Source organism: Chanodichthys erythropterus, chromosome 21 (assembly GCF_024489055.1).
Source record: "Chanodichthys erythropterus isolate Z2021 chromosome 21, ASM2448905v1, whole genome shotgun sequence".
Taxonomy (NCBI): domain Eukaryota; kingdom Metazoa; phylum Chordata; class Actinopteri; order Cypriniformes; family Xenocyprididae; genus Chanodichthys; species Chanodichthys erythropterus.
In genome coordinates, this window is record NC_090241.1 from 24,509,953 (window position 1) to 24,530,396 (window position 20,444).

The following is a 20,444-nucleotide window of genomic DNA, read 5'->3' on the forward strand; positions in this document are numbered from 1 at the left end:
TATTTGATGCTTTACACAATAATGACTTCAAATGATCTTTTGGGGATAATTTCTTTAATTAATCGCCACATCATTGAAGGCGGTGGATTCTGGAAACAACTGCCGCTTCAATATATATATTTTAAGTTCTTAATCAACATTTATCTTTCTGTTAAATTATTTGAATGACTTCTTCAACATATGTTAAAGCATTTATTTTCCTTTTCAAACACTAGAAAATAATTTTGAATATTGTCTGTACCACTCACTGAGAGAAAAGAACATGTTATCAGTATGTTTTGGGAAAGTTTCCTGCTCAGAGCTGAGCTCAGATCAACTTCAACCTTGACGAAGTTACGAATCACGTGTATCTGTGTATGTGCGCTAAGTGTTCTGTGCAGGTCCTTTGTACTGGTGGACAACTGGCACTCTGCTTAAGACCAGCAGACGCCATATCATGACCCCAAAAGGACATCCAGTACATAAATCCAGGGTCTCCTCGTCAGCATCCTGACGAATGGAGATACGGACTCTGACTATCTGTCCATGTGTGGAAGATTACCAAATTTGTCTATTTTTCTTAGCCAGTCAGAATCATTTTTACCTTGGTAATGACACAGTTAGTTGACTCTGTTAGAGTATAATTGCTGTGAAAATGTGAATGTACGCAGAGTGGCCTACAAACACCTTGTGAGACTTGAAGCTGGCTTCTGCTGATGAAACTGCAAACTATTCTTCAGTAAAATTTTCTTCAATTTATTGACTCCGGATCTTTATTAATCATATCTGGTCTTTTGGGTCTTTAACTGTAGAATTCCCCTACATCAGTCTTTACTGTCATTTTTGATCAATTTAATTCATCCTTGCCGATTAAAGTATTAATTTCTTTAAAAAAATCTTACTGACCCCAAACGTTTGAATGGTAGTGTAGGCTACTTTTATATTCAAAGCACTGTGCATTGTAAAAAATGTGTCATAAGATGCTTAATTTATATGTGTTGCAAGTTTAAAAATGTTAATACTTCTTGTTCATGACATGATTTCACGCTCAGTTTCTCCTGTTCTTTTTTCTATTCTCATGTGGACATACAGGTTCATCTAGATAAGGAGTGTCCAACCTTGTTCATGGTGATCTAGTTTGCATTTTAGATCTAGCTCTAGTCAAACACCTGTCTGAACCAGCCAATCAAGGACAGAGTTCACTCAAATTACACACAGGTGTTTTAGAGCAGGTTGGTCATTGCTGCAGTTTGGAATCCTGATCAAGTTCTTTGCTCCTGCTAGACCAAGTCTAAAAATGTTACTTGGTGCTTTATAAAAGGAGTACTTAACTTTCTGTAATGCTAAAATTGATTTATACTTCGCAGTGTCGATGTTGAACAAAGTACACTTTGTTCAACAAAGTGCATACTTATAGTTGTACTGACAATTAACATTATACTGTAATTTACAGTAACATCAGTCATGGAAATACATTTGCAAATAGAATATCTAAATAATCAATAATGCTCAGAACTAAATGAAAGGATTAGTTCAATTAAAACTGAAAATTACCCAAGATTTACTCATCCTCGAACCATAGGTGTATATGACTTTCTTCTTTCTGATGAACACAATCGGAGTTATATTAATAAATATCCTGACGCATCCAAGCTTTATAATAGCAGTGAACGTGACCAACAAGTATGAAGCTCAAGAAAGTGCATCCATCCATCATAAATGTACTCCACACAGCTCTGGGGGGTTAATAAAGGCCTTCTGAAATCATGTCGTTCATAGCGATGCATTTGTGTGAGAAAAATATCCATATTTAACAAGTTATAAAGTAAAATATATAGCTTCTGCCAGACAGCCTTCCGTATTCAACTTACGAAGAAAGTGTAATGCCTCTTGTAGTTCAAAATGCTTACACTATATGTTCTACGCCTTCTGTATTCAACTTACGGAAAAAGTTGTCATAATTTGATTGACTTTTTTTCTTGAAATTTAACGACTTTTTTTTCTCATAATTTAATGAGTTTTTTCTCAACATTTTATCTCAACTTTTTTCTCGAAATTTAACAAGTTTATTCTCAACATTTTATCTTGACTTTTTTTCTTGAAATTTAACGACTTTTTCTCGTAATTTAATGACTTTATTCTCAACATTTTATCTCGACTTTTTTTCTTGAAATTTAACGACTTTTTTTTCTCATAATTTAACAAGTTTATTCTCAACATTTTATCTTGACTTTTTTTCTTGAAATTTAACAACTTTTTCTCGTAATTTAATGACTTTATTCTCAACATTTTATCTCAACTTTTTTTCTTGAAATTTAATGAATTTTTCTCGTAATTTTATGACTTTATTCTCAACATTTTATCCCGACTTTTTTCTTGAACTTTAACAAGTTTTTTTTCTCGTAATTTAACAAGTTTATTCTCAAAATTTTATCTCGACTTTTTTCGTGAAATTTAATTATTTTTTTCTCATAATTTAACGAGTTTATTCTCAACATTTTATCTCAACTTTTTTCTTGAAATTTAACAAGTTTTTTTTCTCGTAATTTAACGAGTTTATTCTCAACATTTTATCTCAACTTTTTTTTTCTTGAAATTTAACAAGTTTTTTTCTCGTAATTTAACGACTTTATTCTCAACATTTTATCTCGACTTTTTTTCTGGAAATTTAACGACATTTTTCTCATAATTTAGTTTATTCTCAACATTTTATATCAACATTTTTTCTTGAAATTTAACTTTTTCTCGTAATTTAATGACTTTATTCTCAACATTTTATCTCAATTTTTTTTCTTGAAATTTAACGACTTTTTCTCGTAATTTAATGACTTTATTCTCAACATTTTATCTCGACTTTTTTTGTGAAATTTAAAGAGTTTTTTCTCGTAATTTAATGAGTTTATTCTCAACATTTTATCTCGACCTTTTTCTCAAAATTTAACAACTTTAATCTCGAGATAGTTTTATTTTTTTATTATTGCTTGGCCCTAATCCTCTTCTGTACTTGAGAGTGAGTAAATCTTGGGGTAATTTTCATTTTAAAGTGAACTAATCCTTTAAAATTTTACAGCTCTCTCAACGCTGAGGGTCCAGTGTTTTTTATTTCCACAATAAATCTGACGGTTTGTTATCCCTTACCAGTAAAAGCTGAAGAACTGTGTTTCTTTTACTTGCTATGATTTATATTTCTTTCTCAACAGAGTGAGTGCTGTGCTGGTTTAACACTGGAGTCAAACTCAGCTTTTTCTTCGAATGATCAATAAGCCTTAGGCAGCATTGAAATCCTGCTGTAGCAGCTAACACAGCAGCCGCTCAACCAAAATAATCAGTTGGGTCTTAAGATAACCTGGTTAAGCTTCAAAAGAACATCAGATGACAGTGGAGCTCATCATTATTGAGCTATATCAATATTTAAGTGAAATGGAAATGTCTCTGCGCAGCAATAGTGAATGATCCACTAATCTGCTTAAACTGAAGCAAGTTAAGCATAATGGACACCATCTGATGACTCAAATGTGGCACAATTATGAGGGTATGACATATTAAAAATCAAGGATTTTAACTGTTCTGCATTCATCAGATCACCAGAAAGCACATCTTATGACTAAACCCCTTCAGAATGTAAACGATTCACTCATTATTGTGTTCTCTCATTGTGTTAGTTGACAGCAGGAGGCAGGTACAGCCTGAGGAATCACCAGAGTGCAGAAACTGTGGTTTCTGGAGCGAAGAAAATGATTAAAACTATGGAGAACACTTCCATTTGGACTGGCCAGAGGGCTCCTCGAGAAGAATGAGGTTGAAGGAAAATGACAGACTAATTACTGCTTTAGAGCTTTACATCAACATGACTTGTAACTTCACAATTTGAAGTGGCGGATGCACACTACTGTTTAAAATTTGGTGTCGCTAAATCTCTTATGCTCACAAACGCTGCATTTATTTGATCAAAAATACAAAATACAGTGAAATATTACAACTTTAAATAACTGTTTTCAATATTCATATATTTTAAATGTAATTTATTCTTGCGACGGCAATGCATTATTTTCAGCAGCCATTACTCCCGTCTTCAGTGTCATTCTAATATGCTGATAATAATGCTTTTCAATAAACATTATTATCAACATTATATTCTCTTTTTATCATCAACAAGAGTTGTGCAGCTTAATATTGTTGTGGAAACCGGGAGTAGAAAGTTCAAATAAAACAGGATTTATTTGAAATCTTTAGTAACATTATAAATAGCATTACTGTCACTTTTGATCAATTTAATCAGTACTTAGTGAATAAAAGTCTTTAAAAATATTTTAATATAACCTCTGGAGAACCAATTTTTTTATTGAATTTAGTTTTTTGTCAATACATTGTTTCAAGCATAAGAAACAAATTGATTTTTTTTTTTTTTTGTTGAAAAAAGTTATTTATATTTTATGCTTAGTAGAGAACACCAGGACTAAGTTATAGAGAAAATGTAAAGACATGTATAAGCAAAAACTGTTTTTTTGGGTTTTTTTTTTTTTTTCATTTACCAATCAATTTTAGGTTTCAGGCTAATTTTTAACCAAACTTTGTATAAAGATGATTTTCAACTATGTTATGAAATATATAAAGATTTCATACACTATTTTACTTTATACAATATGTGTAAACATTGCCATAAATTGTACACGTTGTATTTAATTTGCATAATGTGTTCTCAGGGGGAATGTGTAATAAAAAAAGAAGTGTAATAACTTGGCTCATATTTCCTAGGAATATTGATATACAATTTCTTTCCCTATTCACTTGTTGTCTCCCCAAAAAACATACTGTGAGTCTGATATCTTGAGAGGTCATGTATGAAATCACTGTTTCATAAGAAAAAAAATCATATTCTCATTTAAAATCCCATAACGTTTAAAGTTTATGACAATTTGAAAATTAGTCTGATTCAAGTGATAATTACAAAAAGAGTGCTAAATTTGATAATTCAGTCAATGTCAGTCATTTTTTTAAAGGAGAAGGAGTTACGGTGAAACCTCCAAACATTTGGTATCTCTGAAAAGCCCTGAAAGTGCAGGGCATCCAGGCTTAAAACTGTCACATGTATGGTCTCAGAGAAATTTGCTAAAATATGTCCTCTACAGAGGACAAAATCTGTGCCTGCTTCTGAGGAGATATCTGCATTTTTTGTAATTAATACTAAGAGCCCAGTTTATTTGACTGACTTGGATACACATATGCTTTTATGCCAAAACATGTGTTATTTTTCTTGTGCTAAAACACTCACTACATCTCAAGCACATAAAAATCCATTCTCACTTTATTACAGGCCATTTTTATGGTCTTTTGAAAACATAAGAAAGGGTTTGGTGCTAAGAAGTGACAGAAAATGGATGAGGAAAAAAAAAAAAAAAAAAGAACATTAAAGGTTTGACATCTTTTCACACACACTCTGAAGACAGATGGAAAACCATTTCAGTTGCACACAAACACTTTCTTTTCTAACTCAAGCATGGCTATTCTAACATTAACAAAGAAGTGAAAACAACTAAAAGCAAGAGGAAGAGAGACCAAAAAGAACAGAAAAAGGCGGCAAAAAAAGTCCGGCCAGACAAACAGATCCTCAGAACAATCATGATTTGTCAGATTAGAGTTCTTAAGTCTTTATTTATTTGCATAAGCATATCAGTAAGAAAGTATGATAATGTTTCAGTACGTGGAAAGCATCAGAATGTGCTCCACATCTTAACACAAACTACTATGTACAGTCAAAAAACGGAGGTTCCTTTATGTACAGAAACACTGCTTCACGGCCCATAAAACCTACTCTACACATGCTCTCATCATGTATGAGTCCAAGTGCAGCTGCAGCAGAAACACTATGGCTGGGTAGAGAGACACAGTGATATATATCAGTCCCAAAAATAGACCAATCTGCACTTCTGCAATCAGCCAGCAAGGATATTTTGGCACACCGCACTAAAATCCAATCGGCTGATCCTCAACAGAGGAAAACAGAATCTGGCACTTCTAATTACCGCTGAAGAACTAGGGTAATTTGTGGCAGTAGATTTGAGATGCTTTTGAAGATTGTCACCTTTGCACTGATGTCCTAGAGCCAAAAGACAGTTTTGCTCGGCTGGCTGACTTGACATAGTCCCCAGCTGGACCTCTCTGGTTTTGCCCCCTCCCTCCCTTCCGGCACTTCCCTTTAACTTCGGACTCAGAGTCACTGAGCTCTGCGTCTGGGCAGTAGCCATCGCTCTCCTGGCATGCTCTGCTGCCCCCTAGAGGCTGGTCGTTGGAAACCGGTTTGGAGAATGCTGAAGTCTTGCGTGCGTTCTTCTCAAAGGCCCGAAGGTCCTCAGTTCGTACTAAACTAACAGTGGCCTCCTTAAGAGATCGACTGAAGTGCTCAAGAGAGGTTTTGTGGAATCCACCTGACTGACCTTTCCCTGAAATCTTGTTACATGTGTCCTTCTCAGTGGGCGTCTGGCAGGAAGTGTCTCTTTGGAGTACGGGCTTGTCCATAATGCCGTTGGATTTCAATGGGCGGGTTTTCTCTGGTTCAATCTTGCTCTTCCCATTGGATGATTGACCGTGGAGGGCAGCATGTAGCGCTAGGGGTTTGCCCGATTGCTTTATGGCCAATGGGGGAGTCCCACCATCTCGCCGTATGTAGATGGAGGCGGGCAAGAGACCGTTGGCGCGCTCCTCTATCCGTGCCCGTCCGAGATGGAGTTGCGGTTTGCCCTGTCCGATGCCTCCCTCACTAGTGTCATATACGTTTCCGCTGTTATCCGGGCACAGGGGTCCATTACCAGATTTGGAACTGGTTTTGCCATTGCCAAGCGACACTTTGGGCATTTTGAGTTTTAGGGTTATCCTGGGAGGAGGGTGGAACAATAGGTTCTCTAAAGAAGAGGACACTGGAAGCCCTGTCAATAAAAGTAGGAGTCAGTAAGTCAGTGGTGCTGGACAGTCAAAAGACAGGTTACGCAAGATTACGGTTATCTTTACAGGGTTAGTTCACCCAAAAATGAATTTCTGTCATTAAGTACTCACCCTCATGTAATTTCACACCTGTAAGACCTTCATTCATCTTTGGAACACAAATTAAGATATTTTGATGAAATCCGAGAGGTTTTTTAATTCTCCATTGAAAGCTACAGTGGTCCAACTGTTATGAAGTGACGAGAATACATTTTGTGTGCAAAAACAAAAAAATAATTACATTATTCAACAAATTCGTCTCTCCCCTGTCATATGCTGTTTATGTTTCAGCACTTCCAGGTTAAATGTCAGAACGCCAGCTTAGTATTGGCCACTAAAGAGCTGGAGCTCTGCAGCGTAAATAGCGTAGCAGAATGACACGTAGTTATTTTTGTTTTGGCACTGCACATAAAAAGTATTCTTGTCGCTTCATAACATTAAGGTTGAACCACTGTAGTCACATTGACTTTTTTAACCATGTTTTTACTACTTTTCTGGACCTTAAATATGGTAATTTTGTTGCTTTCAATGAAAAAAAAGAAAAAAAAAACCTCTCAGATTTCATCAAAATATCTTAATTTGTGTTCCGAGGATGAACAATTTTCATTTTTGGGTGAACTAACCCTTTAATTCACTGGATCTTTATGGCTGCATGAATTTAAATCTAGAATCTAAGGATAAACATGTAAACAAATTATTTAACCATTTAAGCGCTGCTTCTTCCGGTCAAGTGTATGAGGTAACACAGCGCTGTTTATCATATTAGATACATTTGAGTGTGTTGAAAATGATGTTGTAACATTACTCTGTGTTCACTCTGTGGCTGCTGCGAGACACTTGTTGCACACTGCAGTAAGCTAGATTGATTTTAGAATATCATAATAAATGGTGGGTGGCTAGTGTTGATAAATGGCATGCAATTAATTTTAAAATGTATTGTATGATGAAGAAAATGCTGTATTACTTAGCTACTTGACAAGTTTTTCTCTGAGGCATGGTAAAAGAATTGTACTCTTGGAAAATAAAGAACTAGATTTAAACAATAAAACTAAACGTGTTGAGCTATATAACAAGTTTTCTGTCTATAAATGTAACCAAACAGTTGTTCCACTGTCTAATAAAACATGTAATATATTAAAGCGTCTTTGGTGTTTTCATGGTTTCTACAAAATAAAACCTGAAACTGAGGGTAACGGGGGTATGACGCCATTGATAGGCAACTCCCAGACATGTCCCAGATCCTTGGTTAAAAATCGCGATTTTCTCACGATTTACAAATAGTTTCAAACATTTGGGATAGTACTCAACTGAACAAAATATATAACACTTGCCTAGTGGTTTTTGGATATTTTACTGCAAAACTGTTACATATTGTGCCTTTAACTAAAAAAAACAACAACAACAACAAAAACAATTAAAATTACCTGCAGTTAGCTCTTGGTTAATGAGCTTGACATGTAGATTGAAAATCTGCTCCTGTGCTTTACTCTGGGACAGCTTCAGCTTCTCTCTTCGACTCACCATGTAGCACAAGTTTCTCACCTGACAAAATGACACACAAACACATATATGCATATAAGAATCATAAAATCAAAAATTCACAACATGATACTGATGATTTAAGCATGCATTTGCACTACCATTCAAAAGTTTATGATCAGTAATACTTTTTTTCTGAAAGAACGCATTAAATTAATCAAATGTAAACAGTAAATACATTTAAAATCTTAAAAAAGATTTTTATTTCAAATAAATGCGTTTTTTTAACTTTCTATTTATCAAAGAATCTTGAATTTTTTTTTTTTTTTTTTTTTTTTTTTTTAAAGTACTCAACATTGATTTAAATTTATATTCAAATACAAAGAAAAAGATTTTTTTCAGCCTTGGAAAGAGACTTAAAAAATCATATTGACCCTAAACTTTTGAATGGTAGTGTACATAAACCAACTGAACTGTGCATTTATTAATTCAAGAATCAAATAAAATAAGATATGGATTGTCTTTAAAACTACTTGATTTTGAGGAAGCCCAATCAGACACCAATCAAAAGCAATTCATTAACACTAAATTCAAACCGAAACTAAAAGGTCTTCACAAAAAGAAAAGAAAGAAAGAAAGAAACATGGATAATAATGGGAAAATTGCTCACAGCAAGAAAAAGACTACCAAGTTGTTGCAGATCCACACCTATGCCTAAAAAAAAAAAAAAAAAAAGTACATCTCATCCATTATGGCATGAGTACCCACCCTCTCCAGGTCTTGCCGCAGGTGCATGAACATGCGCATTCGTGTGTGGATGCTGTCCTCTTGTGGCTGCTGCAGCAGGTTCTCTTCATCTTCTTTAGGTGGCAGCAGGGCCTTATTAAAGTTGCTTTTCCTCTTTATTTTCCAGTACTGAAAGATGAAATCCAGCAGGTGGCTTGGCAGTCCAAGGTCTTGGGCCACTTCCTCAGGATGAACGAGTGTGTAGAACTCCTCCTCCAACTCCTGAAGCTTCTGCGCCCTCAAGCCCAGTTTCTCAGTCTCAGTCGGAGGTTTATGACGGGCCGGACTCAAACCCGCTTCGCCTGCTTTAGGTTTGCTGTGCTTCAGGCAGTAGGATTTGAACTTGACCTCGTCACCTTCATCCAGGATGGTCTTCATCTCCAGGTTGTGCTCAAAAGCACAAGTGACATGGAAAGGGATGGTGCAGTTCTTAACCGAACACTAGAAGACAAGAGACAGTGTTAAAAAACATGGACAGCCTGGAAGACAAAACTAGAACCATTATTTTAATAATTAATAATTATCATAATAATATCATAATTTAATAATCAATAATTGTGAGAAAAAAAAATCTTGCTCAATGTTCTTAAAAACAATATGCAAATTGAAGGCTATTAAAAAAAAAAACCTAAATGAAAGATTTTATGCTACACATTGCGTATATTTAAAAAATATATTAATGGTACAATATAAACAGATTTTAATACATTACTGTTCTCATAAAATTATCATTACTTGCTGAATAATTTAAATTAAATACAATTAAAATTAGACTACCATTTTGCATCCATGATTTCATCCTATTGCACTCGATTTGTAAAAATGACATCACTGAAGGACGTTTTCTGTGCTTAATTTCACATATCCAACTAAGCAATAATTCACTAACTATAATTTATTACTTCTTTGCCCTATACAGCATTACCTGTATGCAGGCTCCAGTCTTGAGTTTACAGAGACTGCAGATGAGCGACCAGCGACTGGGGGGAATATGAGACACTTTGGTGATGGGTTCCATCCTCTCCGGGCATGCAATGCTCACCTAAAACAAACAAATTCTTAATACTTATTTTCTTTAAAGATGATCAAAAGTGGAGTTTTGTGTCTGTTAACTCCGAGACTATCTATATAATATACTTAAGTAAACTAACAAATAGCAAATATGCTGACAGGAGCGAAAGCTCAATTTCATAATATTATTATTTATGAAACAACATTAAGATCATACAAGCATGATGATAAAGAAGGTGTAATTCCATTTTTGTGACACAAAACTTACCTCCGGTATCCAGAGGGCACAGCTTACATGAGCCCATTTAGTGCCCGCCCTGGTAGCCTTCATTGCACCCCCTCTTTTAGGACACAGAAGGCACTGAGGGTTGATACCAAGCACACAAGTTCTGCACAGCCAGTTTCCATCTGGCACTTTCACAATGCCATAGCAGGCCTGCAACAAAATACAAGCATGAGTTTTGCTATAAACTTATCTACTTCTAGTTCACAACACTTAATAAAATCATATACTATAGAAATATTACAAACATGTATTTATTTTTTTCTTATATTAATCAGCATCAAAGGCTATATTCATGGCAAAAAAATACAATATACAATTAAACTTTACAACATTACAACCAAAACTACACTTTTTCAAACGTTTGGGGTCAGTCAGATTTTTTTTTTTTGTTCATTAAGGCTATACAGTAAAACTATAATATTGTGAAATATTATTACTGCTTTCTAATGCCTTTTTAAAATATTTTAAAATGTAATTTTTTATTCCTGTTTTGGTAAAGCTGAATTTTCAGCATCATTACTCTAGTCTTCAGTGTCACATGATCCTTCAGAAATAATTCTAATTTGGTGTTAAAGAAACATTTATTATAATGTTATTATAAACTTGTGCTCAAATTTTTGATGAATAAGTATTAAAAAAAAACAACAACAGTAAGATTGATCTCAAGATGAAAATCAACTTTACAATTTCATTCATCAACAACAACAACAAAAATCTTACTGACCTCAAACTTTTTGACAGTAGTTTATATATCTGCAATATTACAAAAATGTAAATACATTTAAAAAAAAAAAATAATGACAGGATAGTTAAAATTAAGACTTTTTTTTGTCTTTCTTGACAAAATATCCTGCAGATTCTTAGCAATTTACTGATAATATCAAATGTCTCACCTGGTGCACACAAATGTTGCACTTATCGCAAAAGACCATGTCATTCCCTTCCTCGCTGTCAGGTGAGCGACATACATCACAGATGACGTCCTCATCGTACTCTATTCCCAACCCTTCCTCCGTCTCGATGGCGTGGTTCATGTTGTCGTGGCATTGCCTCTCCAGTGCCTCCATCACCCGCTCCATCGTCAGCTCATCCACCGGCCCGTCACCTACATGTAACATACAAATCGTACTTTATTCTTTGAAGCAAGTCATGACACCAAATCTTACAGGGAAAACACCAGACCAGGCCTAGCTTTTACAGGCATCCTCTCTCTTACCCATCGTCCCAAGCTCTGCATTAAGCTTCTGGAGCCAGTATAGATCCATATCATCTAGGTCATATCTGCACATAGCCTCTGCCAGCTCCTTGATATTGACATAACCCGTCTCCGTAGAGTCCTGACTCCAGCACTGAATATATTTCCTCGGTTTTGTGAAGAGGACCTCCTTTGGCTTCTCTGCTATTATCCTACACATACACACAAAAACATAGCCACCATGAATTTTTTTTTTTAAATGGAATATTGCCGTTTTTATAATAAATGATTTATTATAAAAGACCTGTACTACCAGTACCAGTCGGTAGTAAAACAAAAAAGCAAAAAAAGTTGACAGTATCAGCATTTCTGCAGTACCAGTAGTAGAGTAGAGTAGGGTGTATTCAGTACTCGCTGATAGACGCTGCTTTCAAATGCTCTTGTTCATGTTTGAGTGTCATAGGCTCCTTTTTACAGTGTGTTTTTACAGCTGTTGAGCATTGTAGCCAATCACAATCATATCTCTTGAGCTTGTGAATGCAATGGCCTATCAGAGGTGCTAGTTTTAATTAAGTTGAAAACGCACAAGGTTTTGTTTTGTTCAACGAATCCTTTTTATTATAACCAACAAAGTGTAAACATGATGTAAATAAGAGATTCATTGTATAGTTAAGACACCTTTTTATTATAACAGAAAAATTAAGTAACAGTAATTTTTATTATCTATTCACAATCTGAATACAAGTTTAGTTTTTCATGCTGCTAAGAACAACCATATCTAAATGCATGATTGAATAGGAAACTGCGATAACTGACAGCGATGACCAAGTACTTAATTTAACTGTTTTTGCTCTGCTACCCAAAATTTATTTTACTAGAATTTTTTTCTTCTGCTAAACACAAAACAAGATATTTTGAAGAATAAGGGTAACCAAGCAATTGATGGGCCCCATTGACTTCCATAGTATGAAAAAAAAATAATAATATGCTATACATTGAGGTCCATACACTGTTTGGTTACCGACATTCTTCAAAATATATTTTTTGGGGTTCAGCAGAATTAAGAAATTCATAAAGGTTTTAAACAACTTCAGGGTGAGTTAATGATGACAGAATTTTCCTTTTTGGGTGAACTATCCCTTTAAGTCACATGCAAGATGGTACATGTCCAAAAACCTTTTTTTTACTGGCTTTTATTCAAAGTGGCATACCTCACAGAGGGCTGAGGGATAGTGTCTGGACTGGCCAGTACTTGGACGCCTTTTTCCCATTCCTGCTTCCATGTGTCCGCCAACAGGTAATAATCCTCTGGAGAAATATGGTGAGAGTCCGGCAGCTTCATGGCACTGATCAAGTCTTTTCTGAACACCTACAAGGGAGAAATAAGACCAAATATCAACCTGAATGAGTGATATGCCTAGTTTTACTTTAAAAATTAATTCATAAGTCTGCTGAAAAAAAAAAAAAAAAAATCAAGGTTCTTAAAACAGGTTAAGGTAATATTCTTCTGTTTTTACCTCTGCTGGTTTCTTCTGAGCAGAGGCGGGGGTGCCCGGTTTGCTTCCATACTTGTTAGAGGAAAAGGACGTCGAGGGACCTTTATGATACAACAACGGAGTGTGTCAAGAATAAATATATATTTTTGTTCTCTATAAAACTTACACATAGACTCCGAATTCTGTAAAGCTCATTTTGACTCACTCTCATTGTCTGAACTGTCACTGCTGCTTGAAGTCCTGAGTCGTTTCATCCTGACGTATCCTGCAATGAAAGAGAAGTCCAGCTCAAACATCTTCAATTCAACCATATTCCACTAAACAATTTAGGCACAGTGATTTCACTTAGTACTCGTTTTACAAGTACTGGTATTTTTGTTATTTTTTATTTCTGTGATGGCAAAGTAGAATTTTCAGCAGCCATTACTCCAGTCTTTAGGGTCACATGATCCTTCAGAAATAATTCTAATATGCTGATTATTATTATTATTTGATAGTTGTTGAAATTAATTACTTGATTATTAATTTTGAGGGGGGATTTTTACATTTACCATTGTATAGGTTTCCTACACATTTTCTATTTCAAAATTCCATACTTTTCCAGACTCAAATTTCCAAACCTTTTCGGTTGTTTTTAGATCATATTTAACAAATGGTTAATACATCATTATTTTCCGCATTATATTTGGTATACAGTAGTCATCTGCAAATATTTTTGCACTTACATGATACAAATTTAATAAACCTAAACTGTTTTATTCTTTTTTCCATACTGATCCAGACCTTGAAATTACTCAAATCAAATTACATACTTTTCAAACTGCGTAGGAACCCTGATGGTAATACCATAGTATTCTTTTAAGTGCCAAATATATGTAAATAAATGACACATGCACATGTTAATAATTCAGTATCATAGTATATTTGTCCCATCAAATGATATAACCATAGAGGGCATCTTTAATGGTTTTCCTTTCCTTGAGCTGTTTTTTACTTACCATAAATTCAAAGAGCATGCTACTGTTTTCCTCTGCTGTGCTTCCGCCTCTCGCTCATGCCTGAAAAAGAGAATAAGACATGAGGCGAGAACACAAACTACAGTCTAAATGAAAATGTGGAGTAGTAAAATAGGCACTGGAGGGTAACAGGACTGATAGACACTCAGCAAAGCACAGCCTGTACTGTGATTTATTAGTCTCCAATACCTGACTGAGGGGCCTCCTTAAATAAATATTAACCTGGTTCACTAGGAGCAATTGCAGCCAAACCACACGTATGAAACTATGTACAGACACACCTTGAAAGGACAGCTTATATTAAGCAAGGCAAATTATTTAAAGAACTGACTCTTCTGATTAGATTAATATACTTTTTTTCCCCCTAACATATTGTTTTGATATTTTTCAAAAAGCTTTAGCTGTCACTTAGCATAATAAACATCTGGGAGAAGTTGCATTTTAAAAACTGCTATAGTCATAAAAATGTAGACGGACGTCTCTGACCATTGTGTAGCGACTTTTGAAAACATTGTGCTATCGTTTGAGTTGGTTATTTCTGTGGTTGGTGAGGCAGTTGCCTGGCAGAGCGGACACTATAAATACCACAGACAGGATGAGAAGAGTCGAGAAGGAATCTGCATATTTAGCAGCATATTGTGAATTAAAGCCTTGGAGCTCCCTGATGCCTGCTACAGACTGTGCGATTTCGGCAATCCTGTAAAATCATTCACTGCACAAACAAAACAACAGGAATTTACAAGATTTCAAGTCATTTCACCATCATACCAACCCGAAAACCTCCAAGAGAGGGAATTTGTGTGACTGTGTTATGTAACAGTTTAGCATACAGGATAGTACTAGTGCTGTCTGCCCAGACCCCCTACAGTCTAGAAACTTCAGATAGAGCAACAGAGTGTAATGACCTGCTTGAACAGGTACACCCAATGACTTACATTCTCAATATTATAACATTATAAAATATAAAATAAGTTGTAACTATGGTGTGTGTGACCAAAACTACTGTTGTCCTGTTTGTTCTGACATGGTAGTCTATAGGAAAAATATTCACTGTCACCCAGTTAAAGGTAGGTTAGGAAATGTTTTTCATAAACACTTTTTGTTAAAAATTCTCTTTACATCCTGATAGCAATCAATAATAGAAGTTGTTTAAAAGTATTTAAAAAAATGTATCTGAAAAATGTATATAGAGCTCTTTATATCATTAATGTTCAATATTATTGGAATGTTATGTGTTTTAAGACATGAGGTAATTTAACAGCATCTCTCGTGACGCTTTGCAGAATTTGATCTGGCTGTGTGCGTTCATGTGTTTTGGAGGAGGGCGTGGCTTTGGAGATGCTCTGAAGGGAGGATGAGATTATGCTTTAAAAAATAGCTTGTTATTGCTAGCCTCTCCAAAATAAACTCTGCAATATATTGCATACTCATTATACATTGAATTTGCAGACCACAAAATTTTGCAAAATAGTATATTTGCTGCTTATATAAACAAACAATAAACTTGATGTGTGTAATTACTATAAAGAGACAACTACTAGACAACTTCTGACTTAACCAATGGCTTGCATGAGGAGAGGTTGCATAGCGCTATGAATCAGCGTGTCGAATCATGAATCACGTGACTTTGGCGCTCCGAACCGCAGATTCGACATGCTGATTCATAACGCTCCAAAGCTTCATGAAGCATTGTTTTGAAATCGACAATCACTATATAAAAGTCGTTATTTTGTTTTTTTTTTGGCGCACCAAAAATATTCTCATTGCTTTATAATATTAATATTGAACCACTGTACTCACATGAACTGATTTAAATATGTTTTTAGTACATTAATGGATCTTGAGAGAGGAAATGTCATTGCTGGCTATGAAGGCCTGACGGAGCCATCGGATTTCAACAAAAATATCTTAATTTGCATTCCGGAGATTAACGAAGATCTTACGGGTGTGGAATGTCACGAGGGCGAGTAATAAATGACATTATTTTCATTTCTTGGTGAACTAACCCTTTAACAAAATTCTAGCATGATCCTTATTAATATCATTATCAAGCTAGTATGGATTGCTACTACTGTACTAAACAAGCATTTATTAATTAGATCAAATGTATAAGATGTTAGACTGCACTCATATATTGCAATGTCTCTAGACTAATTAAATGGAAAAAGCACTCTGTGCACCTCTTCACTGCTCCATGAAGGACTTGATGTCGATCTAAAGCCACATTTGTGACAGTAACAGACCAGCTTTCAAGCGCAGAGAAGAACATCTGCTTCTGACGCACACACTCCCCCATTCGCACAGTGCAAATGTTTTAAAAAGGAAACACTAATGAGACTGAATGGGTGAAGAACTGTGGCTCTGCATTTAAGAAGGAATGAGAGAGGTAAACTGAAACAGTCTATGATGAAAAGCAGAAACAATGGCTGTGACTAGCTCACCACATTGATAATTAGGAATTGGATCATATCTATCGGCTCTATTTGAAACCTAGTCTTAAATCCACCTATAATAAATCAGTTTTCTGCGGTTGTGTAAATAAGACCAATTCAATCGAGACCAATTAGGAGGGTTGTCGATGTCAATCAAGACCAATTTGGAAAGGTAAATTGACATTATTTCTCAAATTTGCAAGGTTTTAAGGCAAACATGAATTTGTTGCAAGGGGAGGCTATCTAATCTGGGTGGCCTTGCATTGTAGTTCAGAATGGCAAGACAAAATGACAGAGTCCTAAAACCAACCCCCACTCCTACTGCACCATAAAGCACAATGCTCTGCCCGGACAGACCACCCCACACCCCAACACTAACAGATCAGAGGCTGCTGAGTTACTTCACCCCCACACCCACCACATCGACACACACACTAAGTGTTTTTAAATGCAAACTTAAGGAATACCTCCTCACATTAGCATTTAATGGGGTATAGGAATTTATTTTGCTGTTATTTTATTTGTGGTTTTATTGTTGTGTTTTATGGTTGTGATTGTCTTTGCATATTTGTACAGCATTTGGGTCAGTTGTGTAAAAGTGCTTAATAAATAAAATAAACGAAAGGAAACCTCAGACTGACCTAGTCTGCCAACAAACTGTCCCATTTACTGGCTCTTTTAGAAATGCACTTTAAAAATGATAACTGAAATTTAAATCTCTCTCCTATGCATCTTTTTAAATTTGCCGTTGATTTTTTGTGTTGAACTGACCCTTAAGAAGAACTATATTTAAGTAATGGTGTTTTGCTAGTAAACAAAATGTTTTGCACAAATCCTTTAGAATGTTCTTGTTTACTTCCATGCACTGACTATTTTTACTCCAATTCCTGCTTTCGAAGATAGTAGACCAAAAGTATTTAAGTGGAGCCGGAGCAATATTTGGTGGACCTGTTGAAAGCATACACCTCTTCACTGAACGAACAACGAGTATGAACGACACTGGAAGTAGCGTTAAATGAAAAATTAATGAAATTAAGAAGGACAGGGGTTTTCAATCTGGGGTCCAGGGAACCACAGGAGGCCACAAGGGAGTGCTAGTGTGTCTGTGGAAAAGTTTAGAGGAAAATGTGTAAAAACAAATAAATAAATAAAGGAGAAAAAAAACATTTTCTTAAAAAAAGAAGAATGTATTAAAATAAAATATACATTTAATTTAAATAAATAATTACTTGAACAGTACAGTGCTATAGTGAGTAGATTTTTTCAATGATGTAACAATGGTAACAATCTTTTCACATTTATTTTACATATATTTAAATATATTTAATTTTTCACTGTATAAATTTGGTCTTTATACATGAATTTTGGGTTCCCCAAAAAACTTTTAGCAATCAGCTCTTAAAAGAACCTTTTTTTTTTTTTTTTTGGTGTTTAGTTACAAGCGAAATTTTGTGGGTAAAAGGGTCCCTTGTCTATTAGTGATTTATGAAGCACACAGAAAACACTGCAAATCCAGTTGGCCAACTTGAATCTGTTGTTAAATCTGTGTGGGGAGCAGTGTTACCAAGTCTGCGGTCTTCCCGTAGAATTGGGCTACTTTTACACTGGGTTGTTTTTCATGTCAGCGGGTTGAATCGACCCAAATAACGTGATATTTAGTCGCTGGAATGCAAATTTTACCAGGGGAGCCCCACCAAAAGTGAGAATTTTACCCCCCGGAACACGATTTTTACCGTGGGACTCCCCTGAAATGCCTTTGGTCTAGTTTTGAGGAGCAATTGGGCGGGTTTTGTTGTGAAAACCTGGCAACCATGGTGGGGAGTTCTTCCACCATCACACGAAATTCCAGAACACATTCTTAAAAATTGTTGATTCCTATTGAAATGATTGGATTTCAAAAACTGGCCGAACAACAGTAAATGTGACTGCACCTTTAAGTGTTTGGAGAACATTTTAATAATCTAAAGACAATTTATGAAGAACATTTTGTGCAATGGAAAAGTTCCATGGATGTTAAAGTTTCTTCATGGAATCATAGATGTCAATATGGAATCATAGATGTCAATATAGAACCTTTGGTTTTAAGAGCGAATGTTACTTAAACTCAATTTATTTTGGCTTTAATTTTTGTTATATTTTTCTATAACTTGATAAAAGTCAAACTCAAAAGTTGACAATATGGAGAGAAAAAACCTTTGCTGTCATTTGTAAGGGGTTTCAGCATAAAGACAGCGTTAGATGCCCCCTACAAATGACAACAAATCTCTATTGAACAAATATTTTAGTGAAATGATTCAGAAGATTCGACTCACTAAAAGTAAATTCCCTCCACCTAGTGCCCGGACTACTTCACCTCAACACGTACCTCACACAAGACTAGTAACTTACACCAACAAACGTTCGTTTACGGACTATCAGAAGTACTATAAAACTGACCTTACTCACATAACTTACTTTCAGCAAAAATATAAATAAGCATTTTAAATGCATATAGTTCATTATGTAATGCTGAATTAACACTCGACGAGAAGCATAGGATTTCGCGGGAAGCAGTGGGGGGAAACGGAAGCTCGAGGAGGGTATTCCCGCATTCCAACAACGATACTTCCGCTCCAAACTTTGTTGCACCGCTTCAGAATTAAAACTTAATTTTGATTTCATGTCATTTTTTGAATTAAAATGTACAGGGTGCACGTAATTTCTATACAATTATTCGTTTTATCGGTTTAATAATTCATTGCGCTGATGATTTGGAATTTTCAAGAGTGTTCTGCACCGAACGAGAAAAAAAAAAAAAACATTTCAAAATAAAAACAAAAGTTGTCTGATTACACTATTTATATGCAGAACACGAAAAGTGGGCGACAAAATTCCAGCGAAAATTATAGTAGAGTAATTATGCAAAAACCTACTGTGCATTCACACAATGCACGAGACTTAAATCAACTCAAACACCTCTTTGTAAATCTCCAGCATGATGCAACGAGGAGAAATACATTTAGCGAACCCTTGTGTTGTTATGACTATTTGTCACTAATATTCAGCTATGTCCATGCTGGGAGTATGTCCATGTAAGTTCGCACTGCTAAATAAACAATGGGAAGGTAAACACAGAAATGCTTTACTGTAAAGTCCCACTAAACAGTGTCTGTGTGGGAGCATTATGTGCTGCCGTCCACCATTGCTGTACCCGCGAGGGTTTCTGGCGGCCTTGGCGCCAAACTCGAGCCGCCCTACATGACGAACCCTCTCCAGTCACTACAGTCCCTTCTACTGCCATAATAACACTTCCTGTATGTGTTTAACATCATTCAAAGCGTGGTCGCAAACTTTAACGGAAGCATAATGGTATCGCTGCTATCAACACTGTCCCGGTTGTCTAATGTGGACGTAAAACCATGCTCGTGAAGGATTTGTAGGAAGCAGCAGGCCCCGCTGCCTGGATAACTGGCACACTGAACCCTGTGTGAAGACACGAGCAGTATTGTTCATGCTGCACCCTTACCTCACATCCAAAAATCCAGTGTTTCGGGACGATCGCACACGGCGATAGACTCCACAAAGCTGTATTCAAGTCAGCAATCCAGAGGTGCGGCAAATACTCGTATTTTCCTTATTTTTTTCTTTCTTGTCCCACTGTCAATATCCCAAAAGCAGAAATCACCCTCTCACCACGACACAACAGCTCTATTGTACTACCCGACCGCTGGGTCCTAAACTCCGCCCAATTCATGGCCCTACTGACTGAGAGCGCCAGTGCAAAATGCAAAATTCCTTTTTCAGGGG

The 20,444-nt window shown here is 35.7% G+C and overlaps 1 protein-coding gene across 1 annotated transcript; it reads right to left on the bottom strand.

The window, feature by feature from the left end:
- Nucleotides 1-5,183: 5,183 nt before the first annotated feature.
- jade3 (jade family PHD finger 3) lies at nt 5,184-20,317 on the bottom strand. Its single transcript, XM_067373281.1, has 12 exons — nt 20,164-20,317; nt 14,209-14,268; nt 13,416-13,475; nt 13,232-13,311; nt 12,926-13,083; nt 11,736-11,926; nt 11,413-11,624; nt 10,502-10,669; nt 10,148-10,264; nt 9,205-9,663; nt 8,382-8,499; nt 5,184-6,902 (listed from the first exon to the last, which is right to left on the bottom strand). Exons 3-12 carry the CDS (start codon nt 13,462-13,464, stop codon nt 6,058-6,060), a joined length of 2,397 nt encoding a protein of 798 aa, XP_067229382.1. The 5' UTR covers nt 13,465-13,475; nt 14,209-14,268; nt 20,164-20,317; the 3' UTR covers nt 5,184-6,057.
- Nucleotides 20,318-20,444: the final 127 nt, after the last annotated feature.